This window comes from Corvus moneduloides, chromosome 5, assembly GCF_009650955.1.
Source record: "Corvus moneduloides isolate bCorMon1 chromosome 5, bCorMon1.pri, whole genome shotgun sequence".
NCBI classification, from domain to species: domain Eukaryota; kingdom Metazoa; phylum Chordata; class Aves; order Passeriformes; family Corvidae; genus Corvus; species Corvus moneduloides.
In genome coordinates this window covers 28,422,100-28,444,429 of record NC_045480.1, presented here as the reverse complement: position 1 = coordinate 28,444,429, position 22,330 = coordinate 28,422,100, and the positions used below count along the sequence as shown (strand labels likewise).

Genomic DNA, 22,330 nt, shown 5'->3' with positions numbered 1-22,330 from the left:
ATTGAAGACTTTTCTGCTTGGCAATATGTTGAGCACTGAGAAATAGAGACATATTCCTGTAAAATTTGATTCAGATATTTTCTGCATGTTTTGTTTATGTGCATAAAGTATTTTATATGTGCATAAATTCCATGTGACATTCTGGTCTCTTCCTTAATTTCTCTCTATGCCAGGCAAGAGGGATGTAATGTGTAACATAAATCTATAGGCTTAGCCTGTGCCTTGTTTTCTTCCTGAATATGGCACTTTGCAGATTCTGTAATTAAAGTTCTTTTAACTGGACTGGAACGTATACTAAGGCATAGAGAGAATGTAAAAAATAGAAAGAGCATGTAGGAAATTCAGGACAGGGCTGCTGTTCATCCAGGCAAGGAATCAGCACATCAGTTGCTTAAATATGCCCTAAAATGCGTTCAGGTTTCTCCATTTCCTTTAGCAGTCCCTTGAAGGGGCTCACACCTACGATCCTCTTCCTCTTTCTGGCTTGCCAGATTTATGCCTTTGCTTTTTTAACTTTCCTGAGCAAAACTACTAGAGTAGGACCTTTTCCAAATGAGTTCTATGGTTGGTTGGACTAAAGCATTGCTGACCACTCCTTGCTTGGAGAGGTGACTTTGAAGTTGTGCTGGAGACCACTGCAAGTCTGGATTGCTCTGCATCTCTCTCCTGGCTCAGGCCATTCACTCACTGTTTTAAGCATCCATGATTTAAGAAAATGAGCTAGGGAAAAGCCACAAGCTGACATGGGTATCCACGCTAGCATTTGGCGTACTTTCCACTAGCATTTAACAAAATTACCATGGTTAATGCAGTTAACATGATTAAGCTATAGCATGGGATGTGTTTTGCATGTGAACGGTGGTCATGCAGGTGTTACATCATATGAAGTGGTCAGTGTCCAGTGAGGCACGACACTGCTGAGTGCTAATGCTGGGAAGGAGACGGTGCAAGAGTGCGGCTGTATTAAAGCTACGCTGATCAGAAACAGAATGACGGTGTACTCAAGCTGTCAGGAAGCTCTGACACCCATGCTGCTTTTTAGTTTTTGATCTCTCTGTACCATCATACTATACCTAGTTGAACTGGTCTGGCATGAGATATAAAAAGTAGTGGATCTCCTGGAGCCTCCTCATCATCTTCTAAAGAAACTGATACTTCACCTGGGAAGGAAAGAGTTTTTAGATGAAAAATAGGTATGGACTAAATAAGCTTAAATTAGTTTAAATTAAAGTGTCCATACACCATGAGAAGATATTTAACTTGGTAATTTCAACACTTAATTTGTAGTGAAATTAAATTTTAAATTAATTTAGCCTGTCCCCATAAGGGGGACATGAGTTATATATTTTATGTCTTGCATATGAACTCTGTTTGAAATGCTTTTTAGAATTCTGGTTGAAACTGACTTGATTCTAGTGACTTGTTTGCTCTTCTGACTCAGTATTACACATTGCAAGTATAGTTTGAAAGTAGATAATGTAGAGACATACAAGTAAAGGTAGACTTTGCACAGAGATTCATAAAATCACAAATCTATTGATGTAACAAAAATAAATTCCTAGAAGAATATGAAGAAAACAAGAATGTTCTGCAGAGAGCTCTGGAAATCAATGGAATTCATTAATGGTATGGAACCAAAATATTCACTGTGACTTGACAACAGATGTATTTGTAGCTGACAGGATTAAGTCTAGCTTTTTCCAGCATAGCTTTTCTACATTTGTTTAAAAAGGAACATTACAGCAATTGCTATGTAAGTTTAGAAAGCAGCATATGTAAGTCAGGTTCAGAACCAGATTGATTTTCACAGAGGACAGACTTGTAAGTTGTCCTGTGGTAGTGTGCTGTATTCAACATACCATGTTGACAGGAGGCCTGAAATGTTGATTGCCTGTACGGGGAGCTGAGCTTCTGTGAGCTCCAGGCAGGCAGGGCACACAGATGAAAGCTCCCAGCTCCGCGGTGGTTCATCACGGGAGCAGTAATGAGGCACAGTTAGGATGCAACCTGCTATCCCTGATGTCGGTGAAACTGAAAACTGCGTTTGAACACATTACCCTAAATCCTCCGGACTTTCAGCAAGGCTCACGATGACTCATAGATGCAGTGGCCTGATCTCTGACTGCTCCCAGCTGTCCACCTGGCTTCCCTGGCAGGAGCTGCTGCTCCTGCCTCCAGTGACAGGACTGGCGTTTTAGCTGCTAAGAGCAGCAAAGCAAACCAGGGAGAGGGGAATAAATTCTCTGCTGGAAGGCTTCTGAGTGTGCCATCAGCACTAGTATGAGCAGATTAATTACATTGTTATATTAAAAGAGAAACATTTTTTATTTTTAGTAAGAATGGTTACCACAAAAGGTATTACTATCTTTGATGGGGAAAAATTTTTTAAAAAGCATTTGAAGAGCAGAAAAAACGATATAAAAACATTTGTCAATGACATGTTGAAAGTCCCGACATGGAAAACCATATGTAAGTGGCACTTCTAAGTCAGCATTTCTGAAGGATCTTTCTGCATTTTAGTAGCTGAGTTTTCTGCCAGTCATTGGTGATGCATTTCTGCTCAGCTATAATCTTTCTGCATTTGCTGAGGTAAAGTGAAGGTCAAGCAAGGTGACCAATGCCTTAATATTTAAACAAAGAAATATAAAAAGTGTAAATAACTTGAATTACTAAGCAAATATTTTGTAAATAATGTATTTAATTTATTAATACTTTTTTAACTTGAAACAATCCAAACTGGTTAACAAAATGGGAAGGTCATTCATTTGAGCTCTAATGAAAGATACCATTTTCCACAGCACACCATCGCTTTACATAGATTTTCTTGGTTGTTGATTAGTGGGATAATACACAAACTGTACTTGAAGAGAAGTGAACATGTTGACTTGTATCTTTTTTTGATGATTATTTAAACTACAACTCTGCCTCTTAAACATGTTTTGAGAGGACAGCACGAGCATCTCTGCTTACATTTCTGCGTGTGCTTATGCATAAAGTGTTATCTTTTCATGAACAAGCTGGGAACTGGTAGGTGTTGCTACCTGGTTTGTCCTGAGACACCTCTCTCAGATTTGATTGAGATTTTCAGTAATAATTTCTTCAAATACACTTTCAAAAGAAAACTGGTTCTAGCAGGTATGAAAAATCCTCAGGGAAACACTACTGAAATACCATTCAGTCCTATAAAAAAAAGTAGTCTCTTTTCCTCCCTTCCTCTTGCTCCCCCTCTACAGCAATCTCCCAGTAGCTGAGATAATGTAAAGACATGCTTTGTATCTTTACATTAAGGATGTGTATGAATATTGACACTGAGGCTAAGCAGAATGGTAAATATACGGTGAATTATTTGGGAACATGCCCTGTCCCATGTCATGCTTTTTAAGAAGACAAACTAGTATAGCTACCAATTTCTTCAAATAAAGTAAAATGTTCATGGTGGACACATATTATTTGTCACAGGTTTTAGTTTGTTCTTGCTACCCAAGCCACAAGCCTAGACATCCTTGATTCCTCCAGCCCCCTCAAAATGAGACATCTCTGCCTCTTTTAAAAGAGGCGAGGGACCATTCTTCTCTCCTCTCCTGTAACACTCTGTGGCTGAAAGGGAGAAGCCCAGGAGGGGGCCTGCAGTCGCTGCTGGAGCAGGGGTAGGGGGCTGCCTTTGCCTGTGCAAGGAATCACCTTTCCCTCAGTGGGACTGCCACCAGCAGCTCTGTCCCCACAAAAGAGAGCATCAGCTGCAGAGCCACTGATGCCAGTTTTGCCTTACAAGTGCTCATCAAAGTACTGGGCTGGGCAGGCAGCATACTCTGACTGCAGGTGGAATAGGACTGGGCCTCTAGTACGGTGTTAGTTGCTTGACTAGCATTCTTAAAAGAGAAAGTTGATGATCTCACAGCTGTTCCCTGAGCCCCTTGTTATGGATGTATGCATGCATTCTGCATAGCTGCAGGACACATTTCTATCTTAGTGTGCTTTCATTGCGGCTCAGTTGTGGTTGTTATGAAAATCTTTGCATTTCAATTTTTGCATTAGTGTTGCATTATTACAGTTGGCTGCATTTAGTTTTTGTTTATCCATAAAACTTGTTTGCTTTTATTTTTTTGGAGGGAGTAACAGAAATGCTTGTGCAATTAAAAGAGATATATTTAATTATACTACATTTAAAACCAGATTGTCCTAGTGCTTCAAAACAAGGCATGTTTCACCCAGGGGTAATTATTTTTATAGATACTATAGTTTGGGATTCACAACTGAAATTAACTTTTGCTGATTTAAATTTGCTAGAGGTCTAAAGCAGATGAGAATTAGGATTACCAGGTGCAAACTACATCAAAACACAGAGAATAATCTAATGGCAGATCCCCAGATGTAGGACACTATCTTAATTTCATGTAGTCCTCAAAGTTTATCAGCCTGTATTCGCCTCAGTTCTGCAAGTTTAAAATTAAAAATGGGTTGCAATTCACAGTGCAGAGAGCACATTACAACATTATAAAATGGCCATTTTAATTTGAAGTGACTTTGACAGATTAGAGGCTTTCTGTTAGTGATGACAAATAAAGGTCAAGCTTTTTGTTAAGGTAAACAATGACAATGAAAAATGGCAATTTCTTTTCCTCAGACCTGTAAAACATCATTGTAGAGGGAGACGTGCACAAGGACAAGCTCGATGTCCAGCTCCTTTCTATACCTTTGACAATATCCCCTAACGATAATGTTGAGTTTTTTGTTTTCTTAAAAAAGCTTCACAGTCTTAATTAATGTAAATTGCTACATACCATAGGAACAAATTAAGCTTTTAATTTCTCTTTTTAGTCATCTTATTTTGGTACTTATAACTATCATTGGGGCTTACGCTTCAGTGACATTTAGAATGTGACAAGGAGATTTGAGTGATGTCAAACAGAAGATTGACCCTAATGAAATGCTAAGCAGAGCTTAAATGCATATGTAGAGAAGGTTGAATAAAACAAGAGATGCAAATAATTTAGTAAAACCCACTTCAGAATAAAGGCAGCTGTATTCATTTGGTCTGCCACAAAATAGTCTGATAAATACAATAATTTTTACTTTCACTGCTAAATTAGAGTTTTTAAAGAGAGGTTATTAAGTATGTTTCTTGATTATTTAAGTAAAACTGCTTATAAAATAATTTACCTTAAGTCATCACACCTAATTATCAAGTTGGTGTATATATATATGCAAAATAAGAATAAAAATCCTAAATTTCACTTGTATCACAAATAACGATTTTTACAACACCCTGACAATTCCAACATTTTCTTTTCTTTTTCTGTACGTTTACATCTGAATCGGAGCTCTACAAAACCTGCTTCCAAAGTACTGCAAATGAAAGGCAAAGGGAAAGAAAGCAGCTTATTTTAATTTAGCATTTTCACCCAGTGCAGGAGCCTGGACACTAGCAAGTACTCACCGAGGCTGCTATACAGGCAGTTAGCATAATTTTGCTGGAATTACGCTGTATTTACAGACTTCGACACTGGTGGGTGCTAACATTTTATTCCCTGCGCGAGGCGTGCATCCAGTCACTTCTAACAGCGCTGCCGGAGCTGAGCAGCCTCCGCTCCAGCGGCAGCCAAGTCGGGCTTCGGGTTTGTTCCCTTTGGGTTTTAAGCAAAGAGAGAAAAATAGAAGCAAAAACATTTTTTTTACCTTGCATGCTGTCTGTTGTGGGGCTTGTGTTCAGCTGCGTCTCAGTCGCAGAACACCTGCCGTTTTCTTCTGCTGCTAATTGTGTGACAGGCTCATATCGCAATATGGCATCCAGGTCATGGAAAAACTTCATGCTTTTAGTGACATCCCCAGAGTTGTGGGCATATTTAACCGTTCTGTATTCGTACTTCAGGTTTTTGTACTTTGCACGGCACTGTTTCCAGTCCCTGCACACTCCCAACTCCTGCAACCTTTTAGCAATGTAGATAAATATTCCTTTATTCCTCAGGGTGCCGTGCAGCTGCTTTCTGATATTTTTTTCTGACCAGACGCTTAACAAGGCTTTAACCTCCTCCTCAGTCCAATGCTTCCCTGCTCCACTCTCCATGTTGAAAGTGACCTGGAAATGATTCACTATTTCTAGCCAAGATTTTGTTTCCTAGGAAACCAGACGGCTGGTTGTCAGTAAGCTGCGCCGAGATGAAAGGATCTAGTTTTACTGGCTCAAGCTGCCTGAGGGGAGTAACTTGAGATACTGCCAAACAAGCAGGCTCGGCACTGGAGCACAGCGAGGGAAGCGGCTCCGCCAGCGGGGAGGGGAGACCTGGGCCAGGCCGGGCTGGGCCGGGCCGGGCCGAGCCGGGCCGGGCTGCTCTTTCTGGGGAATCAGTGCGGGCACCAGGGTGTGAGAAGAGAGGCAAAAAGAGTCTGTTTTGTTCCTTTTAAAAAAACCCAAACCCCATGTGAGAAACGAAGCTCACTCCTCTTTTTTGGGGTTTTATAAATTTAATAAGGGACAATAGGGGACAAAGGTCACTTAAAGCAAAATCACAGCGCTGGGTGCGTGGCTCATAGCCAGAGGCACACACACTTACACAAACTTCCCGTTTATATGCGTTAACATTATGCATATTAATAAACCACAATGCATATGCATAATTTTTCTGAGAAGTAATTTGCTTTTTTTTTTAAGAAGGGATTAACGTAGTTTCTCCCCTGATCCGCCTGTTTAGCGCATGCATATTATGATCGTGAGGGTCTTTAGGGGTCTTCTTTGGTGAGGACTCAGGTCTTCCTCACATCCTGAACTTTTCAACTTTGTCTTCAGAGCATGCGCAGTTATGGTGTTCCTAGGTCTTTCTGGTCCAACCAGTTTAAATTCTTTACTTTGTGGCTAATTGGCTTCACTTCTGCCAACTTCTCATTAGTACATCCTGCTGCATATATAGCTATACTTGTCTATTTTTGAGATTAGTCACCTGGCGAGTTTCTGTTTATTTAAGCGTTAAGCCATTAGTTAACCATATACTAGCTATTACATTGTATAGAAAGTTATGATTCAGATTATATAGGTATAGAAAGTTATGATTCAGGTTATATTGGTATCTTACAACTCAAGCTATATAAGCATCTTGTAACTTTGACCCCAGTTACAATGTTAACTAGTTAATATCTGCATAGCAAAGTTATTCTTAACATAGTTGCACATAATATTTCCCAACATATTATGATATATAATATTTCTTACATTTCACTACCTGCGAAAGCCAAAGCTGTAATAGCTGTTTGTCACACCCAGCAAAACAAAGCAACATGACACACACACCCCCCCTCACCCCTTGTGGCCTGGCCTCTGTCAGGAGGCTGCCAGGCAGCCCCTGCTCTGGAGGGGGCATGGCTGCGGGACCTTCTCCACAAGGAGCGCATTTAGGATCGTCCTGCCCTACATCTTCACATCTCTGTGCACTGTTTGCCTTTGAACTGCGGGCCGTATAGATACGTTTTATATATTAGCGATATTTTAATAAAAAGCTGGCATACTTAAAGTCTGGCTCAGCTGGTAAAGTGGTGTAAGCATTACGGTAATGACACTGAGCTCCCATGTCTTTTGTCAGTGCTAAGTGAAAGATGTAACCCAATGCCTTGACCAGGGCCTTCCTTGGGGTATCTGCTTCCCTCTTCCTACTGATTTAGTTAATATTTAAAGGGACCATGACAGTATTAAAATGGAAATTGCCTGTAATATTAACATTGCAATTACAAGTTGCTGAATGCAGTGTATCAACCTTTAAGTTTTACTACCCGTCTTCATCTTTATAGATGGAACATCTTCCCAAGTTAAAGTAAATGGCTTTAAGAATGTCCTCATCTCTGATTATTTTCTTTGAAGAACTGTGTCACTAACAGGCTAAATTTGTTCAGATATGTGGGAAGTTCGGTTTGTTTTGCTTTCTGTAAGCAAGTGTTCTTTAAAATTTTTGCTTTACATCCAGCTGGGACTAGTAACAAATAAAGGGATTTTAGGAACAAGAGAAAATTGGTAATGAGCATGGTAAATTGTAGATTAGCATCCATTCTGTAGATTTTTGTTCCCAATTTTATTGTTGCTTATACTAATTAATTCCAGTGACTTCAATTGAGTTAAACCAGTCCAATGCACAAATAGGACATTAGTTGCAAGTCTTTCTAGAAAAGCATCTTTCCTATTCAGACATTACTATATATGAGAGTGGACAGGAGCTCACTAGTCCACCAAAGTCCTGATGAGTATTACAGGCACAGCAGGCACATAGCAGCAGTTTTGTTTTAGGCAACACTGCCTTATTTCAGAGAGCATTTTAAAGGGAGATGGAGCAGCCTGCACTGTTACCCACAAAAAAAAAAAATCCAGTCTGCAAAGCAAACCTTTTCAGTGGATAAGGACTGAATTACAAACCATGGGCAGGTGCACAGTGTTCTGCCTGCCTTGGGCAGAGCAGCATCAGGGGATCTGGGGTACGCCCAGGGGACCCAGCGAGGAGAAGGGCTGGGGAGGACAGGCAGCAGGACAGGGAAAACTCCCGTATTTCAGCTGAATCAGCTCGTGTGCTCAACAAAGCACAACTGCTAGCCTGAGGTTGATCTGCTGTAAGAGAAGTATTTCCATTTGCAATGACACTTGTACATCATACTTGCTTCGCCTGAGTTCAGAAGCTGAGATGCCCAACATTAGGTTTATGCACTCAGATGCTTTTATCAGAGAGTCTGTGTAGCTTTTAGAGGTGTAAAAGCTAGCTTGTCTGCCTAAGTGTAAAAATGCAAAAGCTTCTGTGTAGGTAATCAGTGGAAAAGACAATGCATTCCCCTAAGCAAAACCATCAGTTTTATTAACATCTCCCAATCCAAAGCAGAACTAGAATAGCACTATAGAGCCTACTACTATCGCCTAGACCATTATGCCTCTAAAAATGGCTTTTCCAATTAAGCATCTGTTTTTATGTTATGCCCATACTGAAATTGGATTCCAGTAAGAGCCTGAGCCAGTGCTTATTAGTGGAAAGATTCCCACTGAGTTCAGTGGACTTAGGCACAAACCTTATTGTGACTGTTTTGAAATAAAGCATAACACAGGCAAGAAACCTGAAATTAACATAGCAATTTTAAGTCTGTAAAATAAATCAAATAAGCCTACATTAAAATTCATTTAGAAAACACCTATCCATTGTATGTAAAAGTGTTTCATATTCATTTCAGTGCTTTATGTTGATTTTATTTTGTCCGTAGGGGCCAGGAGAGCGCTGGAATTGTGACGAGTGATGGCGAGTCATCCCAGGCATTCAAAGTGCACAAGGTAAAATGCAAATGAATGTTTTGTATTCTTAAGTGAGATGTATGTAAGTTTGTTTCTGCTAAGAAACCATGTAATTAGAGAAAAAGTAACATGTTTTGATGGGCTCTTTTGATTTTGTCAGTGAGAGTATCTCATTTTGTTACCTGTCTTGGGTGTGTGCTTAAAACAAACATGCCAGCGTCGTAGTGCTAGGTGTATCTGTGCATACAGTGACAGACAGACACACAGAAGTTACCCAGAGCATGCTAATGATGCCACAAAAAACTTCTTACCAAAGTCACCCTGCACCTCGGGTGTTAACTCTGCAGATTTGGAAGAGCATTGATGCAAATCGATCTCAAGAGAAAAGAAATACAGTTACAGACTATGCACAAGGAAATGGATGACTAAATCTTACGTTAGTGAGACTCAAGGAAGTGGCAACTACTTTACCCATAGGTAGCAATAAACAGAATCTAAGACTGAATGGAGGCCTGAGAAGGTCAAACAGACTTTCTCAAGGTGATAGAATCACAGGGGATGTTACAAGACACATAATGACCACAGCCTTAAAAGTATTATGCCAAGAGAATACTTGCCTGCTTTGAGGATATTTCTGTTCAATCTGAATAGTGATCAGGAAAAAAAAAAATCACCAGCCTATTCCATCCTGAAAAAGGAGAGGATTGGAAATAAAAAATACACCAGCAAAAAAACCATGGGGCAATTCTCTATGTATGTTCTCTGACCACAGTCAGAAAGCAGTTTGTCTTCCCATTCAGGGGTCTCAGAGGAAGATTAATTAAGCTGTTCAAATCAGTCCAAGAGTAAGAAGTGCTCTGCTGCAGCAGCATGTGTATCTGTGCATGACTGCTCAATACCTCATGCAAACTGTTATCCCTCAAGCATCATTTGTTGCCTCTTCAGGCACTTTCCCCCTCTTACCTGTTACAGCCCAATTCACACACACACACACACATACACATGCTTTTAAATGCACCTTCTCTCAACTTTAGCACTGTGTTATCTGTTCTTCATTCCTGCACCTGCTTGGGTTTCAGCTTTCCTTAATGTTTACAGGAATTCCAGCTTCCTTTGAAGTGGGCTGCTCTATAAATCCCATAGTAAGAACTGCTTCTCAGAATGAACTTCCAGTAGGTGATATAATAATTTGCAGTATCTCTATGTTACTGAGCTACAATACTTAGCTGTGATGCTAAGAATTTAATTGACTACCTCATCAATTTGGATATTTTAAGAGTTGGAGAGCATGTGATGGTTTCTTTTATCCTTGAAGTATGTTTCTCAACTACAGCACTTTGAAAAATTGTAATAACCACAGTGTAAAAAAGAGCTTGTGGAGTAAATTTATCTGACCTGATTGATCCCAGAAGTGGTGCTAATATAACAACATTTGGGTCTGTTACACTGGTGAAAGCATATTTAGGACTCTGAGTTGTAACCTAGTCCATAAAAATGTCAGCAGTTATGATGTTACTGTACCTTTTTGTTGTCCTTCCTGTCCCATCTCACTCTCTTGTTGTTGTATCTGCAGCACAGGTTATGAGCCATTGAGACCTGTCCTGTATATCTTTGAAAGTCCTAGAGGAGCATTACCCATCATGTATACCACAGTTACCACGTGTGATAGGCAGACCAGGCATAGAAGGATGTAACTATTTTCCACAGGCAGTGGCAGAACCAGGAGTTCATAGGACAACCTGGTCTTAATTTCTACTCTCTGAGCAGTTTTTTTGGACTATTGTTGCTGCTAAATTGTCTCTGCATAGTGCTTGTTGCCAAAAGAAGCTCCTGTCCTGATGGCTGACTAAAACGTTTTGATGCATTTCTGCTTTAAATAGAAGATAACTTGGCTATATGAAAAGTTTAAGTAAACAAGCCTCTTGAAAAAAATCTTTACTTCAGACACTGGCAAGAATGACAGTGGAATCTAATAAACATTATCATGGATCCACTTTAAAAGTGAATCCAATATACCTACCACTAACTTGTAAAAGGTATTCTCTACCTAGAACTTCCTTCTTGCAACTGTTTTTCTTCTTTGCCTGTCTTCTGGCAGCCTTTTTTTACGTATTTTTAAACAACACAACACTTTGTTAGTGCTTTTCAGAAGATATATTTTTAGCCAGGGAGTAGATTGTTCCGTGAAAATCCTCAGCACAAAAATGTATATTGCTTTATTTAAAAACAGTACTACTGGGATCTGATATACCACTGTGACACCTACTCAGCTTTTTTCTTTCCCATGTCTTTCAGGTTACTTGCCTTTCTCTTAAAGTTCCATTAATACTATATCAACACTAAGCAGAAGAAGAACTTAGAAAGTTACCAGGAAAGTAAAACCAAACAGAACCCTTTTTTCTTTTTCTCCCAAAGGGAATGGGTCTTATAAATCACGTCTTCAATGCAGACAGCCTGAAGAAGCTGTACCCTTCAAATCTTGGTATTGGGCACACAAGGTACTCCACCTCAGGAATTTCTGAGCTGCAGAACTGCCAGCCTTTTGTTGTAGAGACTCTTCATGGAAAGATTGCTGTGGCACACAATGGGGAGCTAACAAATGCTGCACAACTCAGGCGGAAGGTTAGTACCTCCTTGGGGGGCTCAGGCATTGTTTCTTTCTGAGTGCGAGGCAGAAATGAGCAATACGGTTGCTGTGACTTTTCCTTAATACCAAACTGTTGGGGTAATGAAAGAGCACCCTAATCAAAATAGATCAGTTTTGTGGGGAGAAAAATCCTGTGAAGGGGATTCTGCCTTGATATCTCTTTCTGGATCTGTTATAGGCAATTTCATATTTTTCTCTCGTTTATTTTACCTCTCTTCTCAGAGCATGCACAAAGATAATTAAATGGCCCAAACATTAATTTATGCCCTGAATATTGGTGGCATTAATTTTGGTTGCATGCAGAGCAAAAGAATGAGATGAAAAAGGAAAAATGTAGTACTAGTGTAGAAGATTGTACTACCTCATTTTACATAGTTGGTTTGTTGGAAGAAACTTGGCATTATTATGCTGTGATCACCTGAAGCACTGATAAGTTTTAAAACATTTAAATATTTTCATTGCACCAAGGTGTTGTTAGATTCAAATCTGAGCAGTGAGATGTGAGATTGTTTTTTTAATGCTGGTAACACTTTTGGTTTGTGTCTTAAAAGCTTATGAGGCATGGTGTGGGACTGTCGACCAGTTCTGACAGTGAACTGATCACCCAGCTGCTGGCTTTCACACCTCCACTGGAAAACGATGATACGGCTGACTGGGTGGCAAGGTGAGGAGCATGGGCTTCACAATCAACAGCAGCCATGTAATCCCAGCAGGATATGCAGCTGCAAATGCACACAGCTGTTCATGTGACACACAGTTATGTTCACCTATGTCTCGTTCCAGAATAAAAAACTTAATGAAGGAAACTCCAACTTCATATTCATTGCTAATTATGCATAAAGACATAATCTATGCAGTACGTGATCCATATGGGAATCGCCCGCTCTGCATTGGTCGCCTTATTCCAGTAGGGGACATGAATGGAAAAGGTAAACTATATATGTATATGTATGCATAGTTTGTGCATGAAATCACTGATACAAGTAATTAAAGCTATACATACTGAGGTGTAAGTAGGAATGTGATGCAAAAATCAGTTTTGAAAAATCAAAACATAAAACAAAGAGTTGGGAAGGAAAAATAATCTATAGGGAGTCTGCAAAATTCCAGTCCCAAATAAAGGGAATCTTAGTGGCCTAATGATAGCCACAATTAGGCAGCCCAACTGTAATACAATTTAAATAATTCTCATTGCTTAAAGAGGAAAGCAGGGATGAACAGAATCACAGAAGGGTTGAGGTTGGAAGGGACCTCTGAAGGTGATTGGTCCAAATCCCCTGCTCAAGAAGGGCCACCTAAAGGCAGTTGCTCAGGACAATGTCTAGAAACAAGTCTGGTTTCTTCCTTTCTTTCTCCTATAATAAGGTGGGCAAAAAGTGCTGGATTACCCACAATGTATTTCTTAATTCCAACCAACCCAGTCACAAGTAGTGACTGGACCATTACACAGTCAGTTTATGGAAAAAATTCTTTGTGTTCCTGTTCAGCCTGCAAATCAACATTTTCCATTAAGTAAGATTAAAATATCTTCACTTGTTTAAAACTAAAATAATTCAAAGGCAAAGCACTAAATGCTTCTGTATCTTCAGAAAACTGAGTAATTTTAACCACAAAATTTTTTAAAGCATACAGACATTCCTACCCTATGTGACACAATTCAGCCTTTCCTGTGCTTGACTTTCAAAACTCATGGAATTCAATCCAGCATCCATTGTAATCAAAAGCATCTATCTATCAACCTATTTAGCATAGGAAAAGTAAGGAGTTTCCTGTGTGAACAAAAGTAATTATGTCTATGTAAAATCACTGAACTAGAATTTGAAAAGTTTGAAATAGTGCAGGGATAGCAAAGGTAGTTACCTGAACTGTGTCTCTTCATGAGCTGTGAATACAGTGCTGTTACTTCCACTTCTGCCTAGAGCAGGTTTATGGTGTTTATTTTGTGGATTTGTTTGGGATTTTTTTTAATAATAGAAAGATGGAAACAGTGGAATGCTATACCTTTTAATTAGAAATTACAACAGTCTTTAATTGCACACTTGGCAGCCATAGCAAGCCAGATACTGCAGCAAAAATGCAATTCTGGGGGGTCATGGTAGCAGAAATTGGGGACTCTAACTCAAATCTTTTATTTCAGGAAAAGATAACACTGAAACAGAAGGATGGGTTGTCTCTTCTGAATCCTGTAGCTTTTTGTCTATCGGTGCAGAGTAAGTGCCCTGATTCCCACTTTATCTGAAAGCTCTTCCTTAGGCAGTGATTAAACATTAAATCCCAAGTGGCCAAGTGTCATATAGCATGAAAGACACCAAAGATTAGTTTTCTGTGAAGGATGTTTTTGCTAGTCCTGGTTTTTGCCAGTTCATTTTCTTGAACAGATGATTGTAAAAACAGAATTACGTGTGCAGAAAGTAACAGTAAAGACAACTACTATCACAAAGTAAATGCCTCTTATTTGTTACATCATACCTGACTACCCATATAACTTACTCATTTTGCCCTCATTTGCAGCAGCATAGTTGTATTACAAAATAATTCTTCAACTACAGGAAAGTGACATTGGTAGCTCACAGGCTGAAATAACCTGAGTTGTAGCATATGCTGTCTGGTAAGCTTGCCTCCTCATTAGAAAGAAATTAACTGTTTTCTGAAACTTCTTTGAAACCTCTCTTAAGAGAAGCTCACTATGTAGGACCATCAGCTGAATCCTGTGTGTTTTTAAAAAAGCAATTTTGTCTAAACTTCTGCTGTAGCTAGTGCTGCTGCCTGCTACTGCTAGTATCTGACCAGTCAATAAACACAGATTTGCTCACCTCTGATTTGTATCTCCAGAATATTTTAATATTTTGGGATAGATTTAGATTGACTTTGTTAGAATAGCCACCTGAGGACTCATTAAAGGATCTAGAAAAATGTTTAATAAGGTTAAACACTTTAACATAATAAACCTAAACTATTCCATATTTAAACCTAACTATTCCGTATTTCTACAGATTTGAGAAATAAAATGTACATTTCTAGTCAGCTTTATGTCATTTGGGGGTAGCTATCTGTCCTCTCTAGACAGATATTTCTCTAGATTTGTCTTGTGAGGCAGGATTATTTGGCTACCACCTCTATTCTTGGATTATATTTCTTACATTGCACTGTAAGGTTTATTAGCTTTCATTGAAAAGTTCTCTAGCATTGATACAGGACTATATTATTAAAATATATTCAATCTCAGTTAAGCCTATACAGGATGTCTCACACACAGGACAAATACCATCATTCTCTGGTACTAAGTATTAGTTTATTGCTTTTGGATAATAATTCAGACTGTTTGAGTAAGGGTCACTTGTCTTAGCATGTTGGTCTTAAAATGCTTCAGGTCAAATCCTAAGATGGAAGCAAGTTGTCATGTTATGATGTTCAAAAACATTTTTTCCTGTCAGTTGACTCTTGTTTGTACTTAAAAATTATCATCCAGCTTCAAGACGTTTCTAGCTTCTCTGTATTTCTTTTCCAAGGTACTATCGGGAGGTCCTTCCTGGAGAGATTGTGAAAATATCCAGACATGATGTCCAGACACTGGATGTTGTACGAAGACCTGAAGGAGATCCATCAGCATTCTGCATCTTTGAATATGTTTATTTTGCAAGACCAGACAGTATTTTTGAAGGTACAAAAATGTAACTTACAGAGCACTTGCCTAAATAGTGAAAGATGTTATCCTGGAGCACAGTGACTCTGGGATCATAGTAGAGTACCACTGAACATAAGCTTGCAGCACACAGCAGGGACAGAATGGGCTGGCAAAGCTTTTGAGATAAAACTCATCAGGAGGAGCATGTAACATCACCTTCCTGTTTCTGGATTGTGGATACAGCCTGAGACAGACTGCCTGCATACTCCTATGGGAGGGATGAAAAGGGCTATGAACATGATTAAGGTAGATGAAATATCTTTTAAAAGTGAGAGACTGAAGAAAGGAACTTTATTGGTTCTTGGGAAACATTTTAAAAATTAGACTTATGAAATAGGATTTACAAAATAACTTTATTTTGATATTTTCTTTGCAGTAAGTGTAATTTCAGGAAGATGCTTTTAATTTAACTTGCAAATCTATGCACTAAGTACTTGGCATTGTCAGTGTAATGCCTTTATTATTATTTCAGTAGAAGCCCTCAAAAATTGTCTCGGTGACAAGATACTAGCCAGGACTCTCATGTCTGGCAAACAACCTCTTCATTGCTTTCTAGGGACATGCTATCCATTTATCCAATACAGTTCCCCACCCTTACAAAGCCAGTTTCATCCCACATTCCTTTGCTTTCACAATCAACTTACCCTTCAGTATCCTCACTTCTTACATTCCTTAGTACTCCTGCTGTAGCCTTTGCCGTGCCTCATCTCATCACAATACTTCCAGTTCTTTCCCATGTTGCAAATTTTTTAGGACCTTAAAAGCTTCTGAGTCCTCTTATCCCCTTACTAAATTCCAGGTGAATTTTGCCATCTGATTCAAAGTCAATAAGTGGACAGAAGCAGACAGCAGCATTGCATAAATTTTCTCTGTTGGAAAAAGCAGTCTAAAAATAGAATATGCATGTTATGAACAGGCAGGCATAATTTCTATTTCTTTCCTCTTGCAGATAGATTTTGTAACATCCACAGGACCTTTAGTTAGTTACCCAGTTAGGGCAAACTGGATTTTTATTCTCTGTGTAGTCATAAGAATGTGAATGTTAGAACGTGACGTTATGGGAGGAAATTAAAAAATGACCTTATGCAAGTGACTGGTTATTAGTTCTAGGACTTTTCTCACTGACTTCTGTGTCTACAGCTTGACACAGAAATTTGTACAGAAAACTGAGAAGAAATCTGAGCCAAGAAAAACACTTCTTTCTGTTCTTAGGTCAGATGGTGTATTCAGTCCGCAGAAGATGTGGGCAGCAGCTTGCTATTGAAGCACCTGTGGAAGCAGACCTGGTCAGCACTGTTCCAGAGTCTGCAACCCCAGCAGCTCTTGGTTATGCTCAAAAGGTATATGTTACCTTTCTCTTTTTTTTTTTTCCCCAAGCATATTTACACATATCTCTTTTTGTAATGGACTATAATGATGTGGGCTGTTAGAGTTGCATATTGATTAGGCTTTATATCTTCAGTATGCAGGCTACTGCTATTGAGTACTCTGCCTTGTTTTTTCTGCCATTATTCCTCTATATTAAGGTTTTAAACATTTTTTGGTTACTGTGAAGCCATACTAAGTCCTAAGGTCACTTTAAAAAACAGTAACTGAGAATAAGAAGTCCTCTATATTAATTCTGTTTAACTGTCTCCTGTTTGCAGTGTGGACTACCATACGTTGAAGTACTTTGTAAAAATCGATATGTAGGGAGAACATTTATCCAGCCAAATATGAGGTTACGGCAACTTGGTGTTGCAAAGAAGTTTGGCGTTCTGTCTGATAATTTTAAAGGCAAACGAGTTGTTATCATTGATGACTCAATTGTGAGAGGCAATACCATTTCACCCATAATAAAACTACTGAGAGAATCAGGAGCCAAAGAGGTAAGTTAATTTTAAGTCAGTACAATAAAGATATAGAATAGAAGAATAGAAGTTGATGGGAGGTTAAAGCACAGGGGCTTGTCTTCATTTGTACTATACATTGTTTCCTTATTTAAAAGGGCAAATGTGGAAAAAAAATGGCTAGTGTGTGTTTATTGTGAAGATAGGTTAAGAAGGTTCTTTTGTATGAGTGTGACTTTTGGATGATTGAGATAAGAGGAACGTCTCCACTTACAAAGCACTGTCTGGCAAATAAAAAGAGAATGGAATACAAATTAGTTAAGATCAAAAAACCAAGTATTCCTGATGGGTGACTTGTGGAAGTGCATAAAGTATAACCATAGACTGCTGTAAATACCACATGCCTTAAGTCACCAGAGCACCATTTTTTTAACTGATAAAGATTTTTTAAGCAAAACAGTATGCAAGTCAGTCACTGGAGCAAAAATGTGCTGTATAATGTTTGGTTTTGTAAGCTGAAACTTGTTTATCAAGAACTGAACACCACAGAAGATAAGTAAAATCAGGATGGAACCTTCTAAGAACATTAGGAAATACATAAAAAACAAGTTCTAAAACTGTCTTACATTCTCCTGCTGTGTTGACATCTGAAAAAAACTTTATCTTACTTTTAACCCTTCAAAGATTTCTGTGCAGTGCTGTGTTCTGTTCATTATCGCTGTGCAGAATTGAGACTTCGCTATTATATTATGATCTGCTGACCATCAACTTACATCAGTCTCTTTTAAAACTGTTTTTATGCAGGTGCACATTCGTGTAGCTTCCCCTCCCATAAGATTTCCCTGTTACATGGGAATAAACATTCCAACAAAAGAAGAACTCATTGCCAACAGACCTGAATTTCATGATCTTGCAAACTATATAGGTAAATGCTACTTTCTTTTTTTTTTTCTTGAGAGAGCTTTCAACTGTATTTTATGGTCTACTTCAAAATAAAGCAGAACATATCAAGGCACCAGTGGCAAAACTGACTAAAGAATTGTAAGGTTGGTAAACTAGGTGTCTGCAATTGTGAGTACTCCACGGATCAAACCACTTTAGTTACACACTTTTTTTTAACACAGTTAGGGAACTGTATTTGCAAAACAATAGAAAGTATTAGAATAATTGCATAAGTTGCAAATAAAGTATAACAGCAAAGCTTTCCAATACTTAAAGCTCCTTCTGAGAAACTTGACAAAAAGGAGCTACTGCAGTCAAAACACCAGGAAGAAAGTAAGTGGTGAAAATCTGTCCTATAATGAAAAGCGGATGTAGTTTCACTTTCATGAGACACTCATAAAAATATATTCAGAATTTGTAAACACCCACTGAATTTTCTACAAATTGGCATTTATGTAAATAATTTTAACTGCATTATATATTTCACTTTGAAAGAAATGAATTTGAAATCAATCAAAGAATGTTAAAAACCTGAAATTTCAAGTCATGTTTGCAGCAAAACAGAAGGAGGATCGACAGTTTGTGTTCCACTGTAAGCTCCAATATCCTGTGTTAAATACTGACTTTCACCATCTAATACTGCAATGAATTCTTTTTCCCAAAATTATTGTGAAGGTGGTGGAAATATTTCAAGTTTGTAGGATCTCATTTTTAAGTATTATTCACCATATGAGTGCAAAGGATAGAAAACTAAGGATACGAAAATGCTATCAAACATTCCTACTGCTAGAAAACTTGTATGAACCCATAATGATTTTTTTTTAACATGATGGTCTTCCTCTCCTCCAAGTCCCAGAGAAGCTTGGTAGTCCTTGGTGCTCAGATTTGGGAAGCACTAGTCACACACACATCTACTTCCATACCTCAACTAAGGTTAACTCTGGGAGACTACAAGTTTAGGGAGTCTTAGTACACAGTCTGGACTTTGCTTCTGTTTTTGCAGTTATGTGTCACATATTTTTTCCCAACAGAACATTCTGTCTAGATTTCAGTGAGTCTGCTCCCTGCACAAAGCATTTGAGAAGGGCAAGACATACTATGATCTTAAAAATTTTTCATAGTCATTCTCTTTTGTTAAGGTGATCCACCTGGCATCATAATCCAGACGATAATGCGACCGCATTTCCAAAGAGCACTGCATTTGGTACAATATTGCAGCTTTAACTGATGACTCTTTTATTTCCTCTAGGAGCAGACAGTGTTGTCTATCTTTCTGTGGAAGGGTTGGTATCGTCTGTGCAAGAAAGCATCAAAGCAAGACAGGACAACAATCCTAAAACCCAAAAGTCATTTATTGGAAAGCTTGGTCATTGCACAGCGTGTCTCACTGGAGACTATCCTGTTGAGCTAGAATGGTGAACTTTTAATGAACGGACATCAGTTCATATGTTGTTCAATGTACCTTTTTCAATGATGCCTTCTTGCTAAATAGCCTTCTTGCATGTAGGTAAAACAGAAGCCTTATGACAGCTAACTAATTACTGTTACTAAAACACATCTTTAAGTAAAGACTTACAGAAAGTCTGATGTGCCGATGAAAACAATGTTAGCAGATTAAAATACAAAATCATACAGTTTTGATGCACAGTTGTGCCTTCTATTTTATCACAAAATGCTATAAAAACCAAAGTTTTTTTTAATTACGTAGAAGTCCCAGAGTTTGTTGTTTCAGTCTTTCCCCGAAAGCTTCCCCATTAGACTTGTTCACAAAGCACAAATTGTGTGATGATGTAATTTCAAATTATCCAATGCAAAAATATCTGAAGTTTGCTTTTCTCCTTAGGAAAAATACCAGATTTTGAAGAGTGAAATTGCTTCCTCAGCAGTTCTTGCTTAGGTTTTTAAAGAATAGAAGTATCTAACTTTTGCATACAAACAGCCTTTATTAATTGAGGCCTTTGTAACAGATTCTATGCACATGATGTCTAACATGATTTTTAAAAATGAAGACTCAGGGAAATGCTCAGCCAAAAGCTCTCTAGTTTTGTAACTTTAAAATTAGGTTTTAGAAGTCGTGTAATTACATTATCTCTGTGTGCTTCTATCAGTTGCCAATACAACGTGGAAGGAGAAAAATATACTTGGCACTGCCATTCTTTTTTCTGTTTTACACCTTGTTTTCTCTGGAACAAGTCTGACAATTTCTGAAGTGTACTTTTCATGTGCCAACATCCAAAGTAAACTAAAAAAAAAACAACTTTCCATTCTTAACAGTAAAAATGATAAATGAAGATCATGAGTTGTTTTGGATATAGTCTTATTTTACTACATTACTGCTGTTAGAATAAATGTAATGTTTAAAAAAACTCAAGTGTTCTGAAGAACAATTAGCTGTTAAATGCATTGTGTTCAGTTGGTCACAATTACACAGTTACTGGTATACAGGAAGATCACTTGGTCAATGAACCACTAGCTGAAAATGGAAAAGCACCTTTTCAAAACTACTGCAAATTTACGCACAATTTAAAAAATATTTTGTATACCTCAGTCTTTCTCACTGAATACCAGCAACTTAATTTTAGATTTTCTATTTAATATTGTGTATTTTGGCCTTATAATTGTTTGTGACGCTGTTAAAAAAAATAAATAGAAAAGTTTAAGAGCTTCTTCCTTCCCCTTCATCTTCCATAGAGTTGAGAATTACAGGACTGCTAATTAAATTCAAAAGGGAGTTTTCTTATGTGGGATTTGTAGCAATTGTGCCTGATTGACAATCACAACACAAAGTCCTAGTTCAAGAAAGCATGTAAATACACGTGCTTTAATGAAGTCAAGACTGTGACGTGTGCAGTGGAATCAGAACCTACTTGTAGCCAAACCTATGGGAGAACCAAGATTTGGTGAGCATTGGGCTCTTGCTGTGCTTCTTCACCATTGCCCAGATCAGCACATTGGGGATGTATGTAGATCTCTTCTATTAGCAAGTTTGGTTTTTTAACAGAACCATAACAGTTTGTCTGGACAGTAAATTGAACAAAACCAGAACAGGGTGGACACTGACCACCCCCTCTTCCAGGTTAACCAGGAAGGAGTATGAAGAAACAGAAAAACTGCTGTGAACATTTTTCACTGTTCTTCTTTCCCACCCTCAAAAGAAAATCATTTTTAGAAGGGCTAAGTTGAGCTCTTAGATTACAAATACGTGTGAGGAGCCCTTTATATGTGAGATAAACATTTAGATGCACAGTGTAACAAGTCTATCTGTCTATAGTCATCCACAAGACAGACTGGAAATGAAACTTGTGGAAATTCTGTTTTAATGTGCTTTTAACAAAACGTGCTTTTAACAAAATTTTTGAAGTCCAGTAATAATTACTTTAATGTGATTTGAGCATTGGGTGGCATAATTCTAATTTAAAAAAAAAAATAGTCCCATTGCCTTTTCCCCTCTCCACATTATGCAAATGAATTGTCTGCTACTGTGAGCACTGTAAATTTTGGATGCACTGCAATAGTGCATCTTTATTATGTACTTTTCAAAATCTTAAGTTAAGGAGGAGAATACTTTTCAAATGTCATTTTATTCGGACAGCTGGATTTATGCTCCAGGTTACTAGACCCCTTTTTATCACATACAGCCAACACACACATCAGTAAGTGTGGTGAAGGAGAAAACTCTGGCTTTAGGTGTCGCTATTTGCATTAATGTTTTACTGTGAAACCGTTTCTGCTGTATTACCCATGTGCAACTGTGCCAAACTATCACTTACAGAATGTGATGAACAGTAGACAGCTAATGTCTAACTTCTCCCATGCAAACATTAAAAATGGTTGTGAACTGGTCTTCTCTTTCTCTCCCTCTGCGGCATCACCGGCACCGTGCGCAGAGGCTTATTTAATAAGGACACCATGAATGTGCCACAGAGCCAAAGCAAATCATTTACTGTGAGGGTGGTGAGGCACTGACAACAGGTTGCCCA

At 38.4% G+C, this 22,330-nt stretch overlaps 2 protein-coding genes across 4 annotated transcripts in view; one reads left to right on the top strand and one right to left on the bottom strand.

The window, feature by feature from the left end:
* LOC116443763 (trihelix transcription factor GTL1) overlaps window positions 1-6,999 on the bottom strand; it is a 30,710-nt gene extending 23,711 nt beyond the window's left edge. For 2 of the 3 annotated variants that reach the window (XM_032108297.1, XM_032108296.1), the window contains exons 1-2: window positions 5,677-6,999; window positions 1,074-1,160 (exon numbers count right to left, since the gene is read on the bottom strand). In XM_032108297.1, the coding sequence (XP_031964188.1) occupies window positions 1,074-1,160; window positions 5,677-6,064 (475 nt within the window). In that variant the 5' untranslated portion in view covers window positions 6,065-6,999. The remainder of the gene's footprint in view (window positions 1-1,073; window positions 1,161-5,676) is intronic. The other variant, XM_032108298.1, reaches the window with a different exon arrangement.
* PPAT (phosphoribosyl pyrophosphate amidotransferase) overlaps window positions 1-22,193 on the top strand; it is a 47,128-nt gene extending 24,935 nt beyond the window's left edge. Inside the window, exons 2-11 of the mRNA XM_032108299.1 lie at window positions 9,220-9,286; window positions 11,663-11,869; window positions 12,446-12,558; window positions 12,678-12,823; window positions 14,032-14,104; window positions 15,404-15,555; window positions 16,792-16,919; window positions 17,226-17,447; window positions 18,213-18,333; window positions 19,600-22,193. Of these exons, the coding sequence (XP_031964190.1) occupies window positions 9,220-9,286; window positions 11,663-11,869; window positions 12,446-12,558; window positions 12,678-12,823; window positions 14,032-14,104; window positions 15,404-15,555; window positions 16,792-16,919; window positions 17,226-17,447; window positions 18,213-18,333; window positions 19,600-19,769 (1,399 nt within the window). The 3' untranslated portion in view covers window positions 19,770-22,193. The remainder of the gene's footprint in view (window positions 1-9,219; window positions 9,287-11,662; window positions 11,870-12,445; window positions 12,559-12,677; window positions 12,824-14,031; window positions 14,105-15,403; window positions 15,556-16,791; window positions 16,920-17,225; window positions 17,448-18,212; window positions 18,334-19,599) is intronic.
* The last annotated feature ends 137 nt before the right edge of the window (window positions 22,194-22,330 follow it).